Below are 24,168 nucleotides of genomic sequence, written 5' to 3' on the forward strand. Positions count from 1 at the left end.
TTCTTAATGTATTTTGTGATGCCATCTGGATTTCCCCCCATTGTTTTTAGATTTGAATGTTGAAATGTATTCTCTATTACAAGTTGCACAACATAGATCTCCAAAAGGGAGATTTCCAACAAGGTTTTAGGTCCGCATTCCATGGACACCATTTACAACAGCATGTAAATCACAGGGGCCAAACTCGCTGTGTCATTACTACAAATGGTAAACTAAATTCCTCATTCCTACCAATACCTTTATTAATACTTTTATAATGAAAATTCTCAAATATTTTGCTGTTTGCTTAGATATTAAGACCGCGTAATTCCATACAGCATTAGAATTTGATCAGAAGTTCTGAGAAGTCGTGATGGTGTGAACAAATTTAATATTTACGTGTCTTTTGAAATTCTTAAATGAGAAACATCTAACACGTAATGAAAGAGTGAAAAGTGGGGTTTCTACTTACTAGTATGCCCTAGTCCCCATCTAGATATTTGGGTCCGAGAGATGGATGAATTAATAAAACTTTGTATTAATATCACTCTCTGTCTTTGGATAAAAAGCAGTCAGGAATGATTAAACGACAGGGATGGCGGACACCTGCTTTTGTAAGATGATTTTTTGAAATTTCTTAGATACAAAGGTTTTTAACGTAATATGTCATCTAATTGAATCAACGTTAGAAGGCCTCTTTATAATGAAGTCGTTGTTGGATGTAATAAATCGGGGTAGATATATGTTTTGACAAACTGTATAATATTTGTATCAAAAGTATACAGTTACTGACTATCTATGGAAATATGTTGGGTTGACCAAATCAATAGGCAGAAGGATAATTCGTATCCTTAGGCTCAGCAGTCAGTTTAGGGCCGTGACCAATCCGATATACATACATATTTGTTGGCACATTGTTGGTAACAAACAGAATAACAATTTCTAAATTGATAATGAAGATATACTACCTGCTCATACACATGTATATCAATTATCACGGAGTCGATTTATAAATCACAAAAAAGAGTGAACCATTTCAATCTATAAGACGTTTAGCTTCATAGAGAGGTACATTTGGTTTTCAAATCAGTGAAGCGTCATCTTTGAAATAAAAGCTAGGTAGTAAAATCTTCATTTAAAATTCAGTAAAACAGAATGCACACGTCAGGAAATAACCCCAAACTACACTGACATGGATATTTAACTCTTAACACCTTGACTTGACTGTGGTAGTCGTTGCTTCCCCTACACCTTGAAGCGTAGCCTCGTCCTGATGAAGTAGCAAATGCATTGTATAGCGATCGCTAAACAAAATGTGCATGCTATTGTACATGCTATTGTACATGTATGGTTTTATCATAACAGAAAATACAACTATATATCAACATGACAGTATCCTGTAAACACAAGAATACAACATTTTACTTCTTCAATACCGGGCCAGAAATAGATTAAATAAGCATATTGGTGAAAACTTGCTTTATGAGTATATTTGTACCACAAAAATTAATGATCTTACATTTCTGTGTACTTAATTTTTATTTAGGAACGTGTAAGACATTCCATACCCGTGATTCAGAGTGAAAAGTACAAACTACTTATCTTGCATGTTTCTGTTGCACGCATGGGCATTGAATTTTTTTAAAATGATCAGAGTATAAGATAATGCTAACGTATTCATAAGAAATTCAAAAATGTAAAGAAAGCGATGATTGGCCTCCAACAGACTATATCATTGTTATTTAAAATTTTAATCGATAATGCTATCTAAATCCGTATTTTTGTTGATAATCTAACACACGCATGCTAAGACGTACAAAGTGAAAGTACAAAGTCTCATATACAACTGATGTATTATTTATAGAATTACTCGTTTGTCTGTAATTTGCTTGCTACGGAGTGTAACTACCTCATTCCTATCAATATCTTTAAACTGAAAATTCTCACTTTTGTTTGTTTAGACATTTAACTCGTACATGTATAACTCCAGTGCATTGAATGGAGCGGTTCATTTCATTTCAAGGCAGTTTAGCTTTATTGTACATAATGCTAAAATTGAATATCTCAAATCATTTTGTTCCTCCACAGTAGTATCTTTACATCGCCGATTTGTGGTTTACACGTTACGTAAGACCCCCCTATTTAAACAGACGACTCGAATGAACTGCACAGGTGATCTCATTTTAAAAGCAAACTGTCCAGAGTAGAGTGTAAAGTTTTTCATGGCAGCTTTTCCTCTCTCTTTCCATGATGTGGTACACACAACGTTGACAATAAGTTTAAATTAGAATCACCTTAGCGTAAAACGTACATATACAATTACCATTGTTGCAATGGCTGAAAGTTTTACAATTAATTCAAACCCAAACTCTTAGACTCAAACCAGATTACCCTTATAAACTATCATTACTTTTGTTCATCTCATTAATATGAAAGTGAAGAAGAAAAAAACAATGCATGTCTTTAATTTATTTTATTTATCTAATCAAACTATATCAACATTTGTTTGCATATCTTGACTGGGACATCGTCGGTATCATCTTCTCTATATCAGTTTAATCCAGATCACGTTGACAACTGCTCGTAGCTCTCGGATTGTGCTTGTGTTTTACCGCAGTCTTCTCACGTCCGTATTAGTCCAGCACACTAAGGTACTGGCTTCCCTGTAAGCTGACGTCATTGGTTCAGTTTTTCTGCTGTGTAGAACACACGTGGTGCGGAACACGGACACGAGACTCTCTCTAGTGAGGGATGGGGAGCCTCGGTGGAGACCCCCTGTAGTGAGGGGTGGGGAGCTCGGTGGATATTCATAGCCATAGAAGTAGAAACTGTAAGGACAACAGCATCAGTCCCATCGAACAACGTCTGAAAATAAAAACTCGGATTTAAAGCCATGTTTGTATTGCTGAAAGTGAGTGTAATGGAGCAGACATAGAAATCTTTCTGAATATAAAGGGACATCAGTATTGAGAAAAAACCACAGATTTAAAAAAAATTAATTTATTATTTTACGCGTTTATGATACATATTTTATGATTGATTTGCACAGTAACATAGTTAAGAAAACTGCATGTACAGGTGAACACGACTGAAATGAGAAACATGAACTAACTTGGCGTCAGACGTGGTACCAGGTCCTGCTTGTTCAGGGAAACTTCGGTTTGGATGATGCATTTTCTTGTCTAAATGATAGCACTGCTGATCTGCAAGGTAAAGGAGTAGAATGTTGACGCTTAATAGTTCAAATAAGATTAAGATAATGTTATTTCGAATTCATGATGATGAAACGTGTCTAATTGTGAGAAACGCTGAATTATTTCTATTCTTACATCTGTGAGATACGTCAGAGGAGTAGTGAGACGGACAGGGCACATCAGCCTGGGAACACGAGTGTTCAAAATTTGTTTGAATCCGAAGTCCCTTTTCGTTGTATTCGGCACAGTAAGCTGAAAATGTACAGATAGATGTTATCCATTTCTTTTTTAATGAAATGGGAAGAACATAAAACAATATGACACAAAATTGAGCAGAAAAAATGGTTTGTTCTGCCTTATCACACGTGCGTTCATGAACGATTAGCTTATTGGTCCCTGGTTACAACAAATTGTCCACTGTGCCCTATCACATACTCTGATGTCAACGGTGTTTTAAAATTGATTTTTGTATGATTTCTGTAGCGTTGTCATTCATTTTAACATTACGCAAATTGTCTTCATACATGTATATTTAATTAACAGTATACATGTATACTTATCTGTCATACACAGTCGTGTGTATCAATCAGTATATGTGTAATTGTCATCAACACTTTGTATTACATCGTGTATTTTTACATATCATCAAAGTGTTTTAATATATATATATATATATATATATATATATATAGAGAGAGAGAGAGAGAGAGAGAGAGAGAGGAGATCCCGTGGTTCGGTATGATTATTATCCCTGAGCCTTGGCGAGGGGATAGAAAACACACGACGGGTGGATAATACTAATATCTAACCACAAACTATGGGATATTCTTTTTATCACATGTTTTATCCCAACATACCATTGAATTCGCATTTTCAAAATATCCTGTTTTGTTTACCTCAACTATATTCGTAACGTTAACATTACGCCGCTACAAATAGTTCGTTGGGAAATAGAAATAAAAATGAATATTGACTGTCACAATGTTTGATTCATAAAAAAGATAATTTTTAATGAGAAAAAAATGACATTTCAGAACGGTTTACTTTGGAGTTGTGTGATTATTCATGAATATGGCAGTCATCCGAATCTGTGTCATAGATCTTTGGATTTGTTACATACATGCGACATGTTTGAATGTTGACCATGAATTTTCCACCATGTGTATCGTCATTCAGAGAATTTATATGTTACCTGTGAAATGAAGGGTGGTGGAGCTTTCATTGTTAGATGTGTTTATGTTTCCTGCGTCTGTAGTTGTGATGGAATCGTTTTGTGTGCACTGGAATGTGGCGTATCCCGGATGAATTTGGTGCGTGTAGTTGGAAAGTTGATATCCACTAGATAAAGGGGTAAATATGTGAAAAAGGACCTTAGTGTGTTCGCTTCCTAATGTGAACTATCGGGTTTTCTAACACTCAGAAAGATTTACACAGTAAGACATGATCAGTTATGACAAAGGGGGGTTCAATAAAACGGTTTTCATTTTGAGTTTTAGAAAAAGCGGTTTCAATTCATGTCACCTAATATGGTTTTTTTTTTCTGTCAATGTATTTTTTCTTTCCTTGATCATTGAGAATATTTTACTATCGACACAAAACATGATCAGGAGTTGTATGCAACGCCGAGCTGAAGACCGTTTTACTTTTTCGAGACGATAACTAGGCTAGATAATGAAAATGGCAGGTCTGTTCCTCGATCGTATAACTAATTAACATATAAATTCAGTGTTTTCAAATTTTGAAGAATTTAACAACACCTGAGCCACGTCCATCAATTTTTTTTTTAAATTTGAAATTGTGTCACTCTGATCCAGTACCCATGCACATTACGTCACGCGGCGTAGGAAAACCTACTTTGCGTTTGGGATACGAATAATTTATCGTATGAGTGATATCCACTGGATATTGTGTGTGTATATATATATATATATATATATATATATATATATATATACACGTTTTATGTCTTTAGATTTGTTGTGTCGGTACCTTGTCAAGAATTACAACCCTTAGCGCAATGCTCTAACCACTCGGCCACGGAGGCCCTTTGTCCATTGAAGTAGAGACATGTTATAAATATCTTTGATTGAATTCTTAACTTAATAGACCTTTGGGGCAATGAAATGTTCAATATTTCCAAATTGCATACGTATGTATCTTTTAAAACTACTTTTAGTGGGGAAAATTATGTAGTACTGGATATGCCTAAATATTTACGTTTAATTTTGGCACAATTTAGATGGATTTTACCATTACGAATAGAGACTGGTAGATATCATGGAGAACCTGTTGAATGAATTCGTACCCTTTGTTCCGAAAATAGTGTAGAAGACGAAATTCATTTTGTACTACGAATATCGATCAAAACTTTTTTGAAAATACTGGATTTAATGTTAGCAAGGTCAGATATGGATGTACTGTGCGTGCTAATTTCAAATTATGCTCGACAGGTTGCAAAAGATTTGTGTTCTTCATTAAGCGTAGACAGTCGGTTATTTTCAAAAATTAAGAATGTAAATTGTGTGTGTATATGTATTTATGTATACATGCATATTGTTATATACTTTTCTCAATATCTCACAAAAGACACTGATGAACTTGGTACTGCAGGTATTGATTTACAATATGTATATATTTGTAATGTGTATATTTTCATATATTTTTCCTTCATTTCTTAACGCTGTGCTCCTTTTTTTCTTTATGTACTGCATTTAAGCTTTGTGTTTAAAGTGGCATATATATACATGTACTGGTAGGCCCGATGGGCCGATATAAATAAATAAACTACTACATGTGTACTACTGAACTGAGATAGCGTCCTCTTTATAAGCAGGTAATCAGTGTGTATAACGGATATATGTCTTTCTATAATAAGCTTCTACTCACATAGAACAATCTGATGTCGTAAAGCAGTGTATATAACAGATATATCTATAATAAGCTACTCACATAGAACAATCTGATGTCGTAAAGCAGTGTATACATGTATAACAGATATATCTATAATAAGCTACTCACATAGAACAATTTGATGTCGTAAAGCAGTGTATATAACAGATATATCTATAATAAGCTTACTCACATAGAATAATCTGATGCCGTAGAGCGCAGACCTCTACGGTTTTGTTCCAAAAGGAGTTTGGGAGGCAGTGATAAACAAAGTCCCTTCTTTTCCCACAAGACTGTATAACGGTAGAACATTTCATCATGTCCGCTCTCCTATTCCACTCCTTCAGATTTTTTGGACAGCTTGGAACTTGTTGAACTGTTTGAAGAGACTCAAGGCAGATCCCATAGGTATTCTGAATAAAATGGAAGGATACACCTAATTTGATTCTTGTGAAAGCTCCTATTCATTTTGAAATAGATGATACGATATTCATAGTGTTTGTGCGTACAGAATAAAAGAGGGAGTATATTGCTTTTATCATTTTCTTTGCTCTTATACATTAAATATGTGGGGAGAGACACTAGTGTTTCAGGCCTAGGGTATATCAACACTGCCTGTAATGGTTATACCTTTATGTGTTTTCTTCCTTCAGTCAAATTTAAAATCATCAGACTCATGCATGCATAAACAATAATGACTCCAAGAAAATGGACGAGCATAGCTAAGTAACACCGGGAAACAGCCTGTGTAAAGAAAGCCATAAATTAATTAATTTCGATTTCAGTAACAAGTCAACAAAATAGCCATGGATCTATTTGATTTACACACTCTGTACTGATAAACTAAACTACATAATTTTAAATCAAAGTTTGTACAAACGGTCGATATCACACTTGTAGTTACATTTGTGAGACACCTACCTCACAATGAACTATTCAGTACTTCTCTAGATGAAATCAAACTGTAGATATAATCACAATTGTACGTGTTCCAGTTTTATAAAGGTGTAAATTTCCAATATTGTATTGTCAGGAGATATTTTGTTTTATTATAAGATTTTGAAAATTTTCAAACAAAATTAGAAAAAAAAAACAACAACTACAAAACACGAATATTTCAAATCCGATGAGCGCATAAGAATATCATTACTAATTAAATTTGTTTATTCTTGTTTTTGTTTTTCTCCATGTTAGATCACGAATTTCAAATGTTTACATCGGCAGTATTTACAAGTCTGGTTTAATCTGAAGAAGCCTAGCAGTGATACATTATTCATGGGCATACTTATTAACGAATATTGAATTTTACTGATTAGTAAGATGTCCACACTACGTGTACAATTTTGTTATAATTAGCTGTATCTATTTTTAACTTTGGATTTCCCCTACTTATATAGGTCAAGTACATACACTTGCATGTACAGCACATTTATGGTGAACTGTGGATTTTGTTTTTGTCTGCTTTGATAGAACGTATTTTCTATCCCTTTTCTACTTTAACCAAAGAGACATTTCATTGTTTCTCCTGCTATATAACACAGTACTTTATTTGGCGGATATTCTAGCTGTAATTAATATATGGAATCACAGTATATACCAGTATACGGTACATGTACCAGTGTGAATATTGGCGTGGCTAGGAAATATGCTTTTCATGAATAAACTGATGCATGAGAACAAGAATACAAAGAGAACAATTTGAGTAGAAACCCTCATAAAACTTTCAAATTTGATCATAATTGAACTGTAATAGATACACATATTGTTCTGTTGCATTATGGGACGTGTGTTTCTTCCCGTATCACAATGTGCAATTTATGTAAATTTTAACCGCTACTAATATCTGTAATGTTTGATGTGTGTTGCCAGTCTTTAACATTCCCTATTTCGGTCAAGTCAGTGGCGTTTTTTAGACCCACTATCATGATTTTTTGGTTAAGTCTAAGTTCTAATTACTGGAAATTTGGATTATCTCCATTTACAAAATTGGTTTATTTCTCATATTTATATTTTGTGTCTGGTAAAATTATATGACATTGTTAATAATACTTTTGATAATTTAAAACGAATTATTAAACGTCACAAAGGTGGCACCACATGACAAACTGTTTTTGAAGGAGGATAAGACATGGTGTTTTTAGTGATGAGAGGATCATGGAAACAAATAGCAATTTAATGGGTTATTGGGATATCAAAAGACTTATTGCATTGATATAAAACTTTATAATGTGTTTGCATGATTTAAACTTCATGCATAACCGAATTTAATTAGTAAATTGAAAGGCGTCATTTTGGAACTGAGGTCTTGCATTATGTAACGATGATACATTGTACACTTGGATCTTTGTTTCTCAAAGGAAAGTTATCTTTGTGTATCTAAGATAAATACTGTGGATCGAGGTCTTCACTGATGATAGATCTATGCCGATGCACGTGTTGAAATGGAGATGAATAAAAGCGGACGAAATAAAGATATACGTTGTGTAACTATGCGACTCGTGATGCTTTAAAGATATTCAAGGTGAAATTTCTAACGACCCAAAAATGGACTAGAAGCAATTGTTACAGATATCTCTAACAAAATCGTGCTTAATCATGCGGTTTTAGTGCAAAATATTTTCGTATCATATTATATACAGGTACATGTATGATAGCTTTCAGTGATTTTTATGTGATAATCGTAACTGATAAATAATAAAGGTATATTAAAAGCACAGTCTAAGAATACAATGTAGATACGTATTTGCCTCAGCTCTAGCATTTCGTCAAACAAAACTCGTATGTTTAGATGAATAAAAATACAAACAATAACACATTGTATTTTATGACCAATGTTGTGCTTCGGTTAAGTACATGTAAGAGTGATTTTCACAAAAGTTGTAATGTACATAGTACTTTTATAGATAACATTTTGAGAAATTTTCGATATATGTATTGCACTTCTAGAATTCTATCAGTATACATCTACATGTATATATATTTAAAATTTGTACAATATCAATAGATTTCTGATTCATCCAAACACCGACACCTTATCTAAATAAACAAGCATCCCGAGAGTATTGCATGGTAATACATAGTTCCCAACCGGCAGAATTTTTTTAATTTTCTAAATCCAAGGGTCATAACTCAGCAAAAAAATAAAAGGACCGGAACAAAATTCGAACTTGATCTGTAACTTGTCATGGTAAAGCAATGTACCAAATATCAACACCCATGTGGAAAAACGGTGCAGAAAATTAATTTGCCGGACTGACAGACAGACGGAGTGCAAACCTAATGTTCCCTTCGGCGAAACTTGGGGGAAGGGGACTAATAAAGCTCTATATCGTGTGTACGATTTATACTAGAACTTGTCCCATTCTCTGTTTCGGATCGCAAATATCCATGAGCAATTTAATGATTTATTTTCTTTATTAAATAAGGTTGTATCTACAGTACCCGTTCCCTGTAAACCATTGGATAGCATGTATTGTGTCTTATAACTTCGAGAACATCTTTTTTTAAAACAACCAGAATCATAACTCCGTGGCCGAGTGGTTAGAGCATAGCGCTCAAAATCATACGGCCTCTCACCTCTATCGGCGCGGGTTCGAACCCCGCTCGCGCCGGTGTAGAGGCAAATTTTGACTCCCCTAGAATAATGACGTCGAAAAATGACCCCCTAGTCGTAGAAAAATTGGATAATTTTGTAGAAAGAAGACCCAGGGGTAATTATTTTGCGTGTCATACCTGAAAAATAATGACCCCCGTAGAAAAATGATCTCCTTCCTTTCTTAGCAGATTGATTGATTGTAAAGGAGTTGATAAGGGTTTTTAGGTCATTATTTACCCAGAGTTATCGTTCCTGCTGCTCCTCTTATCACATTTATTCCATGTGTAAATTTTTTTCACGGTTAATAAAATAAAAGTAAGAACTAGTTCATTAAATTTGAGGAAAACCCACGGCAGGTTCCATGACCAATTACAACTGGCAAAAACCGCATATTTCAGGGACGGATCCAGGGAATTTTCAAAAAGGGGCTCTACCATAAATATAAATTTTAGTTTTCAAAAGGGGAGTTCCATTCTCAAAATGTGTTATTTTTACCTCATTAAGCAACATTTTGTAACGATAGGCAGAGGTACAACCTATAAAACCTCCACACCTCCCTCTGAATCTACCAATGTATTTATGCTATCTATTTACATGTATAGATCTTGTGTAATCAAACACACACATAAAAAAGAGCTGCGTCTAAATACAATACTTCTTGTGTCACAGAGAGGCGTGAAATCTTCTTAAAACTGATGAATTGACATACATTTTTTGCAACTGAATTCAATAGCTTATTTCATTTACGCATCATTATCGTTTTTCAAGAAATTTGAAAAATGAGTAAGTGTTGATAGAGGTATTAGTGAGTATGCGAACGATAACTTTGGGTAGACTTATAGCATTTCACTGGATAATTTATACACTATGTACCTATCAGGGGTGTAGGACAAGGGGACGGGGGCACGTGCCCCCTCACTTTTGGAAGATGGGGGGGGGGGCACAAGTGGGTTTGTGTCCCCTCACTTTTTTAACACAAAATTAACATAGATTGATCAGATGATAATATACCACGGTTAAAAACATACTCAATTCTAATATGCAGGTTCTCAGCACTCAAAGCATTATTTCTTGTATGTACATAACCTATTCTCTCCGTACTACATTTTTTTGACCGAGTTACGTTTTAAACCGTCATAAAATTGTTAGTTACAAGAAAAATGTTCTCTTGGTGAAAATAGTTATATCTCATTTATATTAGAAGGGGATCCCCCTATTGCAATGTTCAAAAGTGCAATATGTCGTACACAGTGCAGGAGAGTAAGGGAAGGTACAGTCGGGGCACATGCCTCACACTTTTCAAAGGGGGAAGAAGTATGCTTGTGCCCCCCCCCCCCCTTAAGTAAGGCTTTTTTACAATCTGATTAGAATAAGATCCCCGATCCGCTCCTTTGTTTCCATATTGTCTCTACAACATAAAAACAAAGGAGCAGATGGAGGATCTCATTTTTATCAGATTGGAATTGTTAGTTAGTACCCACAAATAAAACAATTTTGAGTCATTGTCCATAGGCTATGAATCTTGAATTCTTCAAAATTTTCTTCGGGAGACATGAAACTTGATTAATGAAGTCAGTAGGAAAAGGCATACAAGCAAAGTATATAAAGTGTAAAAAAAAAAAAAAAAATAATAATAATAATAATAAAAAAAGACAAGGGAAGTGTAAAGTCCCCCCTCTCCCCACGAAATAGGATATTGGAGTGTCAGAAGGATATCCTACGTGTGTGGTTTTTTTTTGTTTTTTTTGTTTTTTTTTTTTGCTTGTTATTTTGTAATAACGAATATAACTCGTTGTGACTAGACACATATTTGGTACGAGTCACTATTTTGTTTTAACAAGTAAATTCTTATTTTTGAAACAAAATTACAATTCCTAATATGTTTTAATCTGATTACGTTTCATATGAATGATAGATTTACTTATAATATGACGATGTTGGACTGTCTCCCTTAGGCATTACCAGAGAAATAATCCTTAATAAAATTTACAAGAGGGTCATTATTCTACGGGGGTCATTTTTCTAAACGTGAAATGGACTGATTTTTTGAAAAAGGCATTTTTTCTATGGGCAAAAGGGGTCATTATTCTACGTCGAATAATGACCGGGGGTCACTTTTCGACGTCGAAAAATGACCCCCGGTCATTATTCTATGGGAGTCAAAATTTGCCTCTACACCGGCAAGTGAGAAAGTTTCCCAGTTTACTTTCGGAAGGTCGGTGGTCTCTTCCCAGGTACATTGTATCTGGGTTTTCTCTTCCACCAATAAAAACTGGGCGCCACCAGATAACTGAAAAATTGTTGAGTGTGACGGAAAACATCAATCAATCAATTTAAGATGATTCATAAAATCCACCAGATTTAACTTCCATAGGTATAACACTTTCAAACATATATATCTAAGAGTTGAAGGAATGCATTAAATTCAAACTTCTAGACACTTCGATTTGAAATAAATGAGGCCTTGTCATGTCAGCTGATGTCCTCTACGTGGCCATAAATGCAAACACAATTCTACGGAGTTGCAGGCATTAATATTTTACATCCATTCCACCTCGAATCTAAAAATCTACTAAGACACGTCTTACTTTTAGGGTAGCCTGTTAGTATCATGTAAAAAAACCAAACCAACTTATTTCTTTATCTCGTATTACGAGCAAAGATCTCGCAATTACACCTTATATATTTCGTAATTTCGAGATACCTTTCTCGTAATTATGAACTAGTAATTACAAAATAATAAAATGTAACTTTATTTTTCTACATGATACTAATAGGCTTTCGTAAAATTGAATTGTATGAAGAAATAGATATGCATGTACTTAAATACTTCTCGGTAACTTTCGTACACGCCGATCTTATCTTGTAGAGTTTCTTTGAGTTTCACAAAGCCATACGATACTTTCTAATATCTTACATTGTACATGTAATTAGTCTTTGCAACAATATCTCACGGCAGTATCACCACACATCATCATTGTGCGATGTACAGTATCTCACGGCAGGATCACCACACATCATCATTGTGCGATGTACATCATCTCACGGCAGGATCACCACACATCATCATTGTGCGATGTACATCATCTCACGGCAGGATCACCACACATCATCATTGTGCGATGTACATCATCTCACGGCAGGATCACCACACATCATCATTGTGCGATGTACATCATCTCACGGCAGGATCACCACACATCATCATTGTGCGATGTACATCATCTCATGGCAGGATCACCACACATCATCATTGTGCGATGTACATCATCTTTTATTCCACGACCACCGACGTTGATCCATCCTCATTTTACGAAATGAAAAAAACTTTGAAATTTATAAATTTTATTGTAATGAAGATATGATGAAACCGCCAAGTGCAAACGACAGTACATGATAAAGACCAATATTCCTCACGTTCCTTTTAGCACAAGAAATGTGATTCGTTCTGTAATGATGAAAAAAAATATTCAAACATAACAATTATGTATGTACACGTATATGTAGGTTATTATTGTTCAATATGAATCCGGAGGGATTGACTACCTGTATATTTAACTTGATAAAATATACATGTAATATGTTACTATTTATAGATGAAAATTACCCGCTTGTGACGGGGTGGATCTTTTCCTGGTCGTCTCTCTTAACGAGTTTGTAGCATTCCTGATCTAAAAAAGAAACGAAACAATGTACATGTACCATGAAAGTGGTTTCATAGTGACTGTTCGCAGTGACTGTAATATAGAGACCGACATTCCAAATTGAGTGTACGTATCGGTCTGGAGCTTGCATGTCCGTTCTATGATTTGTGTTTATAATACAATGTTACGATACTGCGTCCAATCGTCTGACATGTACCATGTAGAGGTTTGGAGGTATTGGTTTAGCAATATTTTGGCCGTTTTTTGGCGACAATTTAATAATACTGCAAACACAAAACAATTTGGAATTTTGTAGTCCCCGTAATGCCTTGCAATGGACCTACTTTTTTACATGCCAAGGGGCTGTGTTGTGATCCTGACTGCGGGCAGTCATTTAACAGTGCCCGTGCTGGTAAGAACTATACTTACATAAAAAGGCTTTGTCCGAGGGATACACGGCTGGACACTGTGTACACTCTGTGCTGTAGTGATCCTGTACTACAGCTCCCAGCACATTGTACTCCGCGCAGTTTCCTTAAAATCAATTACATTCAATCATGAATTACTTGCCGCTACTAGTTTATAAATAGATTGTGATTTTCATGTACTCTCAGTCTGAGAGCCGTGTTGAGAGTTTGAAGTACATGTACCTATGATATTGGCTCGAAGTGCGCACACTTCAACGGTCTCATTTCCCCATGAATTGATGAGGCAATGATAAACGAACTCATGACCACCTGAGCAATTCTGTACAATTTCTTCGCACTTTTTCCTACGAGCGGCTTCACGCCATTGGTCTTCGTTCAATGGACACTTCTGTACTTGTTTTACAGTGTCTCGTGAAGCCTCACATGCCATCAGCGCCTGCTTAAACAGTGGAAGCAAAAGATCACAGTAACGAGATACTTGACATTTAATCTGCGTGTATAAGCAAATACAGACAAATACATATAGCATTTCATTTATAACCGATGATCTGTATAGCTTAAGGAAATAAAGAATCTGAATCTGAATTTCATTATTTACATACCTTATTGGCGCTGGAAACATTGATACATGTCAGTATTGTGATAAAGAAAAATGACGAAAACAACTGGCACGTGAGTGTAGTGGACGGCATCTTCTGGTGTTACATTTTTTGGCAATTTTATCTGAAAACGAACATGAATTCACACAATCAAATTGAATACTTGTAGTAAATTGCTTTAATTACTTCAAATCCTATTTAACTTATGAAAAAGTAATGACGAGTTTTAACGGTTGTAAAATTGATGTCACTATACATGCTCAGTTCTGATCATACCCTAATCCATAAGTATCGTAAATGGTTCAGAATTTCATTTTATATACTACCTTATTGTTATATATGTATCTTCAGCACATCCGCAATGTTTTGAGGAAGCGGGTGGTTTGAAGAAGTAAAAATTATTAGGATGCGTTTGAAAATTTTCGATGACGTCACTAGAATATACCCAGTATATTACCATTAAAGACATAAATTGAAAGTAGATCGCAATTTCTATATCAATGACGAAATGTTCTTGAGTATTTTCTTTTATCTTGAAATAACTTTGATAATTATCCAAGTGAATATTTGTTATCAGAGGGCTAGAATGGATTTGTACATGTATATATGTTATAGACAGGACCACGATGTAAACTAATTTATACAACTAATTGTGCAATCCTGTATAAATAAAGGATAATATTATTATTATAGTCGGGTGGGGGATCTAGCTGTTACCCGTATTATTGCAAAATAGAAGTTACATGCGAAAAAATGCTACGGAAACATACTACATATCACGCTGATAAAACTAAAGGGGAAAGGGGGGGCTTGTGGGGGGTCAGAGATAGTTTTGGTCTCAATAGCATGTGTAAACTGGGTGATCCAAGGGACATACTTGAATGTGTCATGGGATGGGAAGTTGGATACAATATATTAGAAAGATGCTTATGTGTACTTAAGTGATTGTATAAAGCTTTGAACCAAGGTCACTACTTGGGTTCTATTTCAAATGGAATGTATAATTTTTAAAAAAAAATTTAATACATAATTTCATATTTTGAAACAAATACACAGTACGTCAGAAAATCATTCATTCATTTAACAAGATGTGGGGAACAACAATACCATTTAAAAAACTTATTACTACACCATGAGCGTTAAACACAACATATACAAGTAATTTAGACAAGGAAACAATTCAGGAGTAAGCATGTACTTTAAAAAAGAAAAAGAAAGACTATTTGAAAATGTTATAGATTACGGCTTGATACTGATAAGCTTTGCAAGAACGCTACCTGGTTTTAGCGCTCTTCAGTGACAATTGAAACACCTTCAGAAAATTTTCGGTGGTTTGATTAGATAATCCTCAGGTAAAAAACCCCAGTACCAACATATGCGAACTGAAAGTTGATTACATCACTCCGGTGATCCTTAACCTCTCAGTGCTGTATCAATGGTATATCAATCACGATGGAAACAAAACGTTTCCACATGACCTAAAATGTACTATGAATTTCTTTTTTAAAAGTATTATTATATCGTTCAGTCACAAGTATATTTAAGTCATTGTTATTGAAACTTTAACCACTATTCATTAAAGAATGCTTGTGTATTGTACTTTTGTAATTTACGATTGAAATTATTCATTGATTGGTGATATTCACCTCAATCTTCAATATTGATAAGCACAAATTATGAAAATCATCTTAATTGAATATCATTGTGTAGAAAGAGTTTAGCAGTATTTATGCAAATGCATTCAGTGTTATCAAAATACTTCGTGATCAAACATTTAAAAAATTAGGATTACGTAATCGGTGTTGCTTATTTTAAATACAAGTGTACTAAACGGTATGGAAATTCGCTTACTGATAGGGGGCATGTTAGATGTTATAATTTCTGATACATATAAACGTGAGACACAGAATTTAAATCAAACATTTAAAAAAAAATATAGTACACTGTAGCAGAAAGATCATACTGTCAAAAGTTAAAATTTGATACATGGAGAGAGAGAGGGGGGGAACCTGTCTCTTCCACAGGACAAACAAAACAGTTTTACCGAAAAAACAAAAACAAATGAAGGGAAGGGCCAACATGGATCCATGGACGCACCAAAGGTGGGATCAGGTGCTCAGGATGAGTAAGTATCCCCAGTCTGATTGAAACAAATACTTGATCCTCTCCGATATTCGGGTGTCGCTAATACAATCTGATTAAAACCAGATCTTTGATCCTCTCCGATATTCGGGTGTCGCTAATACAATCTGATTAAAACCAGATCTTTGATCCTCTCCGATATTCGGGTGTCGCTAATACAATCTGAATGATTAAAACCAGTTCTTTGATCCGCTCCGTATTAACGACATCAGAATATTGCAGCGGATGAAAGATCTAGTTATGATCAGATTGAAGCATCCCCGGCGCCGTTGACCGGTCACACCCACCGTGAACCCGATATGATAAGCCGTACGTTACTTTGTTTTTAAAACTGAACAAATTAAGTTAAAGCGAGTCAACCGATAAGGAACTTCAATGAATTGCTGTTTTAGAAGACAAAATGACGTAAGAGAATCCGGAACAATACAATAATGAACGATTCTCAAGGTCAACACACACACACACACACACACACGCACGCACATAAACACACACACACACACGCACATAAACACATGTATACACATACACAGGTATAAATACATAGAGAGAGATAATTTATATTACATGTATACAACTGTATTGAAGTGCATCATTTTATCATTCATTCGTTTCTTTGATGAAAATCGATATTTCTTCATGCCTCAATTCTTTAAATATGACCGTTAGAGTTGTTGCCCATACACCTGTATAAGTTAATGTAGCTCAAAACAGGTTTTACCAAATAAAAGTATATATTCTTCCTGTATCATTTTAAGCTAAAATCATTATTAAAGTCAAAAGACCAGCGTTATTAGTACATGAATACCACTTGCCATAGTAGTTGCGTTTTGCTCGCTTTTGATGGTATTCATTTATGAATATTTTTGGGAGCAAAGTATATGTAAATGTTTTAAATGATTTTTTCTTAATACAGTCGCAGCGGATAAAAGAAAGGGAAAAAAAACCACCCAATGAATTGTGATAAGAAAATGTATTACCTACTTTTTATATAGTAAGCTGTGACTGCGTTTGTTTGCATATTTCTTTTACAGTACTGCTTAAAAAAGTTATGAAAAACTTTGGAGTTGATTTCAGATCGTCACACATACTTGGTGACACGTGTCGTGTCTTTGAATCTGTTCAGAACTTCTACATGGTTTCATTTTAGTGTATTTCTTTGTTTAAAATCAAACAGATAATCCTATCGTACAGTAATGAGTTAAAAGTCGTCGAAAATAAATATCCAAATTCAAAATACGAAATTTCTTTATGAAAATGATTAGAATATTCAATTAATACAGGAGTGATCCTGGTATTTATCGGCGTGTCTACAAATGTACCTCGTTCCAGCTAGACTTATCTTGTGTGAGAATCGTGAACATCGCCAATGTTTGCACTACAAGAAATGCACGTACAAGTACATACAGACAACAATGAAATTAATTGAAAACCGAAAGTTGAAAGTTATCGGCATATTTGCATCAATTTCTATTTATCTCTGAAACTAGTATATAATTAGGGCTATTCAGACTATATTACAAGTAACATGCATTATAGAAACTACAGGACATGTAAATAGAAAGGTTTAAGGTTCTTTTCTCTGCTGTATGTGTATGATAAAGTAATCAACACTATCACATGTTTAGTGTTGTAATGAGAAGAAGAAAAAACCAGTTTGATTACTATTCCAAATAAATGATGACTTTATCTGAGTGTACCCTATAATAACGCTGTGAAAGATTGCCGCCCTACACGTTGACAAATTGACAGTACTTTCTTTACATACATGTACATATATACATACAATACTTACAATGAACTGACTTGGCAAGCAGAATTTGCCTAGATCTACAGATACACTTTTATATATCATATACACACCACACGATGTGATTGATACTGGTGTAAGAAAATAGAAAACGCAAACAATGACATGGAAAGTACTTTTGTAATTTAATTGGATGGGAATTCCAATTTAGTGATCAGAAGAAGTGATCTATGAATCACTGCGAGACGTTATGGAATTTCTGCTGGCCAAATCGCAATGGATCCTAGTTGATTATGTACTATATACGGTACATGTATTATCCGTTTCTAAGTTGGTGTAAAAGATTCAGCAATACACCATTAGAAATTCACATATCTTTTCAATTTGCAATTCACGTAAAAATCATGAAAGCTTCTCATAGAGTTCAAACTTATAACGTCAGACACACATTAATACAAATAGCCCTTCCATAAATGTATGTACAAGTATATGTGCAACAAGAAGAAAACGAAGCATTCTCTTGAAAGGTTTGTCACATGTTACAATAGTACCAATGTTTATGTCATGTCAGGGCATTCTGTACCAGGTCGTCTGATGATGTTTATAGGGAATTTCCGAGTTCAGATGATAGTACGGGAAATAGCCCATTGTAAATGAAGAATTATTTCCCGTATGCAGAGTATTTGTGTTTCTGCATACATGTATATATATATATATATACATGTATGATGTACTGTTATGAAAATAGCCAATAATTCATATATCTATAGACCTGACCTTTTAAATAAAGAATATTTGTTTCTCAACTCAGAACATATGTCCATTGTCTATATAATCCATTTTCTGGGAGAATTTATTTCTAAAGTTAGAACCAGCAGTATGACAGTGAGTATATTAATTAGTGTACACAGTCATGCATATTAACGACTCCCCTGTATAGCTGTACAAGTTCGCTTACTGATTTTCTCAGATTTCGTAGTGCGATACATGTACTATCATTTACAAGTCTGAATAAAACGTATTCCATGAAAAGAAAGGACCCACCCCCCCGTCTTAGATGCAGTAGTGCTACGATAAGATCGGGATTCCACCATCCGATGAGTTTAGTATTTTGCTATCCTCTCAGTGTCACATTATTCCTTTTGAACGTTATTTGACAGACACTATTCAAAAGCGAGTAGTGCTATTCATTTTAGAGCGGATGGAATTTTGACTATCGTATTTTGTCTTGGATGACCATCACTCGAATTATTGATTTTTGAAGAAAAAAATCCCTAAACAAATCTTTGTAAAGAGATATTTTTATTCCATTTGAATTTATGTGCCACGTAAAGTAATTTACACCATCTCGGTTTTTTTTCTTCTTTTTGGTTTATATCTTTCCAGAGTTTTCTGGTTTATTTCGGTTGGGTTTCTCATTCTACTTCGATGTTTTGTACTGAGCACTTGTTGACTCTCGGAATATTTACTTCGTTATTGTTTTTCCCACTAACTGTATGCGAGTGTTCCCCCATCATATTTGAGCGGAGTATCGCTTTCTCTCCTTTGCGCGGGGTGTCAAAGTTCGCACAGAGTATTATATTTCGCGCATTGTACTGTGTAGAGGGCAGTGTTATTATTTCTCCGGAGTGAATAAAAAAGAAACATGCACAGTAGAATTTCATATTCATTTTAAGACATGCGAAATACAGAATAATTGATTTATTGATAACACAAAACTGAAGTAAACGCAAGGATTAATAATCAAATTATCTCAACCATTAATGATAATTACAATCATAAAAAGTTCAAGGTCACCCAAGTTCAAATATCTAGTTTGCCCCCCCCCCCCCCTCCCGATCACCAATGGTTCCCATGGACGCAATTAAGTCTCTAAAACTGCCTAGGGATGTTGTTCCACTCTAACTGCAGATCCTGAACCAGTTGTTGCAGTTTCTTGAAGTTGTGTTTGCCTTTGGCGGATGCGCCTATCCAGTTCGTCCCATGCATGGTTGATATGGTTCAAATATGTTGATTTGGATAGCTAGGGAAAAACCTGGATATTGTGTCTTTCCAGAACATCATTTGTTAGACAAGCAGTGTATGGTCTAGCGATGTCAAGTTGGAATATGTTCCGAGATGCTGCATTATTGGAACCATGTGTAGCTGTAACACTTCATCAATGTCAAAGTACCCTGCAGCTTTCATTCATATGTCGATTTGATATATCCCTGTGAGCTCGAAATAAAGGACACCACAGAGTCGTCCACTTCTGCTTCATACTTAGATATTTTATTGAAAGTAGACATTAACGGCAAACTAACAACTCAACTGTATGACAAACGGGACGATTTCAGCTTCTCCATCGTCAACTTCCCACATTTATGTAGCAATATTCCATTATCACCTGCATATGGTGTTTATATATCTCAACTGATTCGATATGCAAGAGCTTGTTCTGGGTATAGTCAGTTTTTAAATCGAGGTAAGCTACTGACAAACAAGTTGATGGTACAGGGATTTCAACAGTCTCGATTGAAGTCAGCATTTCGCAAATTCTATGGTCGTTATAACGATCTAGTTCGTCAATACAACCTCGCATTGGGTCAAATGCTGTCTGACGTGTTTCATACCGATTGTTAAGCCGTTCTTGGCACACTGATTTTGACTGCGGATAACTCCGTTTACCTGATCAGGATATGGGGCTCACGGCGGGTGTGGCCGGTCAACAAGGGATGCTTACTCCTCCTAGGCACCTGATCCCACCTCTGGTGTGTCCAGGGGTCCGTGTTTGCCCAACTATCTATTTTGTATTGCTTGTAGGAATTACGAGATTGATCACTGTTCGTTATCTTCACCTTGCATGTAAAACAAGGTTGTCCTACCTGTATAGGATATTGCTGCTCACATCATAATATTTATAATATGCTGAAATGAGATATATATGTATATTGTCTGTGAACTAGAAATCTGCCTTTTAAAGGTATTGTTTATTATTTCAGTATATTTACATTTTCAACTGTTTTCACCTATATAACACTATTACGAGCAATACGTATTTATCATTGTATAAATACCTATACGGGGTCAACTGAGGTCACGGTTGTGCGTATGGACATTTGTTAAAAGTAGGTTACAGGTACTACCTTTATTTAGGCAATGCACATGTAGCAATCGCTCTCGCTTACTACAGAAATCTGGCAATAGATGCAATCAACATCACAAGATGTATTTATGATTTTATTTGTATTCCAAGCAGTGGACTTTCATCAATAATGAAAGCATTTCTGTAAACCAATGTATTACTGATGTATGTCTAAAATTTCGTCATTAGTGATGCGGCATTGTACCTACTGCTAGACGATGACATCAGGCTTTAGTAAAAAGGTCATTCACAGGATTTAGGGCCGATACGTCGTCAAAGTGTATTAAGACCTACACACCGCACTGCCTCCATGCCACAACAGCCATGAGGTGATGCCGGTTTCCACGCACGCAGAATCATGTTGAAGCGAGGCGTCGTTGAAAACCTTTAACAGAAATTATCGAGTCAACAGAAGCGTTCAGTGAGCTCATGTTTATCAACAATTAGAAATCCAACTCAAAACTGTCCCTTACCTTCGTGCACTTCAACATTCTCTGCGATGTCAGTTCTTTCCGGAGATTCATCTGAACTGCGTCATCTGTCCCGTCTATAAATGATTTGCCTACATCTGCCGATTGCCGCCCTGTTCTTCATGTTCCTCCACCTCAGTCTTCTGTTAACTCCGTAATGTCCACAGAATGACTTTCAAAGTCGGCCTTCAACAACAGTGTCTTCAATTTTCAAAAGTGAAAGGGCGCATCAAAACTAGTGATGAAACGATTGTCGTCGACAATCGATCGTTTTTGGCTCGTCGATTCCGATTATCGATTCCATTTTTCATAATCGATTGTCGCCCGAACACAAGCCCATTATAAACGTATTAAACGAACCAACTACGTAAATACCAATGAATACATTTGAAAAGGAAGAAGGCTTTAGATATTTTCATCATCATCATCATGATTATGAAGTTGATAACTAATCCGAGATTCCTCTGACTCTTATTTCTGCTTTTATATTACGACATGTGCGGGGGAGAGTCAGAGCGGACTCCATAATGAAAAGACTTGTGAGAATTCGGCGACACCATCTAGTATCGCTGCTCTGCCTACCGTTTACATCTTTATTTCGCTGATCTAGATAGGATTCAGTAATCGGATGAGTATTCCTCAGGTTATCCATGGCTACTTTAACGCCGATTGGAATTTTGTGTATCTGTGTGTTGACGTCATGCGCAAAGAACTCGAATGACGACCAAAGTCAAAGTGATGCTTCATTTGTCAGTGTGAGAGCTAGTCATAGTTAACTTGTAGAATAATCATCCGATAACCGAACCCTTGCGTCTTGGATGGTAAATCCGCGAAATAAAGTTGTAAAAGGTAGGCAATGCAGCGACACTAGCTAGTGTCGCTGAATTCCCACTTTCCATTATAGAGTCCGTTCGGACTCTCTCCTGCACATGTCACGATATAAAAGCGGGGGTAAGAGTCGGAGGAATCTCGGATTAGTTGATAACTTGATATATATCCCTACCCATGGAAACCAAAGTCGGACATCTGAAAACTTTAAGGTTTTTTAAAACTAAACTAAAGCCAATCTGGATGTTATGGCTAGAAAAAACCCACACCATTTCATTCCTCGCAAATAAGCTAATAGGTGTATGTATGTTGCACATATCCATAAAAGTAAAAGGAAATAACCACAAAATAATAAACATTTATTAACTACGTGTAAATACCGATTATATCGATAATTGATCGATCTAGTTCTTCCGATTTTGACCGATTATCGATTATGAAATTTCCCCGATTATTCAACACTAATAAAAACTGTGACGTTGCACACACCCCTTTTGCAGTACGTTTTTATAAGTTTTTCCAAAATTACCAATTCAGACATAAGGAAGAGCTTTCAACTATAGACTACTGAGTTAATGTCTTTGTTGATATACATGTACTTACTTTTCAGCGTCTTGATATTTAAAACAGTTCTTCAGTTGATGGACCTTCGTTTTGTGTTTTCGTCACTTTGAACGAAGCATTATGTAGGTCAACAATGTGAAATGTATAGAAACGTATTTTTAACACAATTCAGCAATGTTTATCGGTCAAAAATTTAAATATAAGTAATAAGGTATCATTTTAAAATATCTATCGAGATATAAATACGGGTTAGTACGTCATCAAATTTGATTACGTGACCAACCCGTATTTATATCTCGATATATATTTTAAAATGATACCTCATTTCTGAAATAAATTCCTAACAACTGAAGCATGAAAAATGTCATCCTAAAATTGAAGACAACCACGCCAGTATATGGTATTTTCAAACTGAATTAGTGTAAACGTTACTTTAAAAAACGTCAATATATTGCAACGCTTTTGTTTCACGTGTACAGTTAAACATATGCAATTCTCTATAAAACCCGTGATCTGAACATTTTTGAGATTTTTCTTAGTTTAAAAGCTTACACAAGTGAAAATTATGACTTGTCAGAAGCATTTTCATGAAATGCGTTTGCTGAATATAGCGTATGATCGGACGATGTTATTTACTTACGCAAATAATCGTTTCCTTACTTATTCAATTTACCGTAATTATAACATATTCAAATGATTTGATGGTGTTATGTAATACAGTATGACTTGTAGTTATGGTTGTGGATTTCGAACTTCCGGTCCTGAGGATGGATAAAATGGGTGGTGTCAAAGAATAATATTCCTACTAAAACTGGGTGGACCATCCATGGACAACTATAAAGCAAACGTCAAATGGTCACTACGTGATCTCAATCGCTACCTGGTGGAAGCATACATGTACATGATAATTCTTCCTTATAAGTGATTTGTCCTACGCGTATGTTTGATGTCTGATACTAATT

At 35.2% G+C, this 24,168-nt stretch overlaps 2 protein-coding genes and 1 long non-coding RNA gene across 11 annotated transcripts; 1 reads left to right on the forward strand and 2 right to left on the reverse strand.

Moving 5' to 3' along the window:
• Window positions 1-2,437: 2,437 nt before the first annotated feature.
• LOC125675327 (uncharacterized) lies at window positions 2,438-7,107 on the reverse strand. 2 transcript variants are annotated; one of them, XM_056158008.1, is made up of 7 exons: window positions 6,984-7,107; window positions 6,693-6,806; window positions 6,256-6,475; window positions 4,366-4,511; window positions 3,309-3,425; window positions 3,092-3,182; window positions 2,438-2,844 (listed from the first exon to the last, which is right to left on the reverse strand). In XM_056158008.1, the coding sequence occupies exons 3-7, from the start codon at window positions 6,372-6,374 to the stop codon at window positions 2,787-2,789; spliced, it is 531 nt and encodes a 176-aa protein (XP_056013983.1). In that variant the 5' UTR covers window positions 6,375-6,475; window positions 6,693-6,806; window positions 6,984-7,107; the 3' UTR covers window positions 2,438-2,786. The 2 variants fall into 2 exon arrangements, with proteins under 2 accessions (XP_056013983.1, XP_048768867.1); XM_048912910.2 differs by lacking the exon at window positions 4,366-4,511 and having other exon boundaries at window positions 6,984-7,103.
• Window positions 2,770-24,166, forward strand: LOC125675329 (uncharacterized). Of its 3 annotated transcripts, none has more exons than XR_008800945.1 (3): window positions 2,770-2,890; window positions 3,058-3,189; window positions 23,939-24,166. It is a non-coding gene; the product is annotated as an uncharacterized LOC125675329 (long non-coding RNA). The 3 variants fall into 3 exon arrangements; XR_007370443.2 differs by lacking the exon at window positions 23,939-24,166 and adding an exon at window positions 12,617-12,793; XR_008800946.1 differs by lacking the exons at window positions 2,770-2,890; window positions 3,058-3,189; window positions 23,939-24,166 and adding exons at window positions 4,385-4,523; window positions 12,617-12,793.
• On the reverse strand, window positions 12,986-18,378 carry LOC125675328 (uncharacterized). 6 transcript variants are annotated; one of them, XM_056158007.1, is made up of 6 exons: window positions 18,266-18,378; window positions 14,332-14,452; window positions 13,952-14,165; window positions 13,731-13,835; window positions 13,265-13,328; window positions 12,986-13,105 (listed from the first exon to the last, which is right to left on the reverse strand). In XM_056158007.1, the coding sequence occupies exons 2-6, from the start codon at window positions 14,419-14,421 to the stop codon at window positions 13,003-13,005; spliced, it is 576 nt and encodes a 191-aa protein (XP_056013982.1). In that variant the 5' UTR covers window positions 14,422-14,452; window positions 18,266-18,378; the 3' UTR covers window positions 12,986-13,002. The 6 variants fall into 6 exon arrangements, with proteins under 6 accessions (XP_056013982.1, XP_048768871.1, XP_048768873.1 ...); XM_048912914.2 differs by having other exon boundaries at window positions 13,952-14,168; window positions 18,266-18,373; XM_048912916.2 differs by lacking the exon at window positions 18,266-18,378 and adding an exon at window positions 15,606-16,486 and having other exon boundaries at window positions 13,952-14,168.
• Window positions 24,167-24,168: the final 2 nt, after the last annotated feature.

This window comes from Ostrea edulis, chromosome 3, assembly GCF_947568905.1.
Source record: "Ostrea edulis chromosome 3, xbOstEdul1.1, whole genome shotgun sequence".
In the NCBI taxonomy this organism is placed as follows: Eukaryota; Metazoa; Mollusca; class Bivalvia; order Ostreida; family Ostreidae; genus Ostrea; species Ostrea edulis.

Bases quoted from the DNA above. Each gene is read 5' to 3' on its own strand.
- LOC125675327 (XM_048912910.2), bottom strand. From the start codon at position 6,782: ATGCTCGTCCATTTTCTTGGAGTCATTATTGTTTATGCATGCATGAGT. The intron at 6,476-6,692 runs GTATAACCATTA...CATTTTATTCAG, and splicing joins AAGGAAGAAAACACATAAAG to AATACCTATGGGATCTGCCT. The intron at 3,183-3,308 runs GTAAGAATAGAA...TTTACCTTGCAG, and splicing joins CTCTGACGTATCTCACAGAT to ATCAGCAGTGCTATCATTTA.
- LOC125675328 (XM_048912914.2), bottom strand. From the start codon at position 14,421: ATGCCGTCCACTACACTCACGTGCCAGTTGTTTTCGTCATTTTTCTTT. The intron at 14,169-14,331 runs GTATGTAAATAA...CCACTGTTTAAG, and splicing joins ATGTTTCCAGCGCCAATAAG to CAGGCGCTGATGGCATGTGA. The intron at 13,836-13,951 runs GTACATGTACTT...ATTGATTTTAAG, and splicing joins ACTTCGAGCCAATATCATAG to GAAACTGCGCGGAGTACAAT.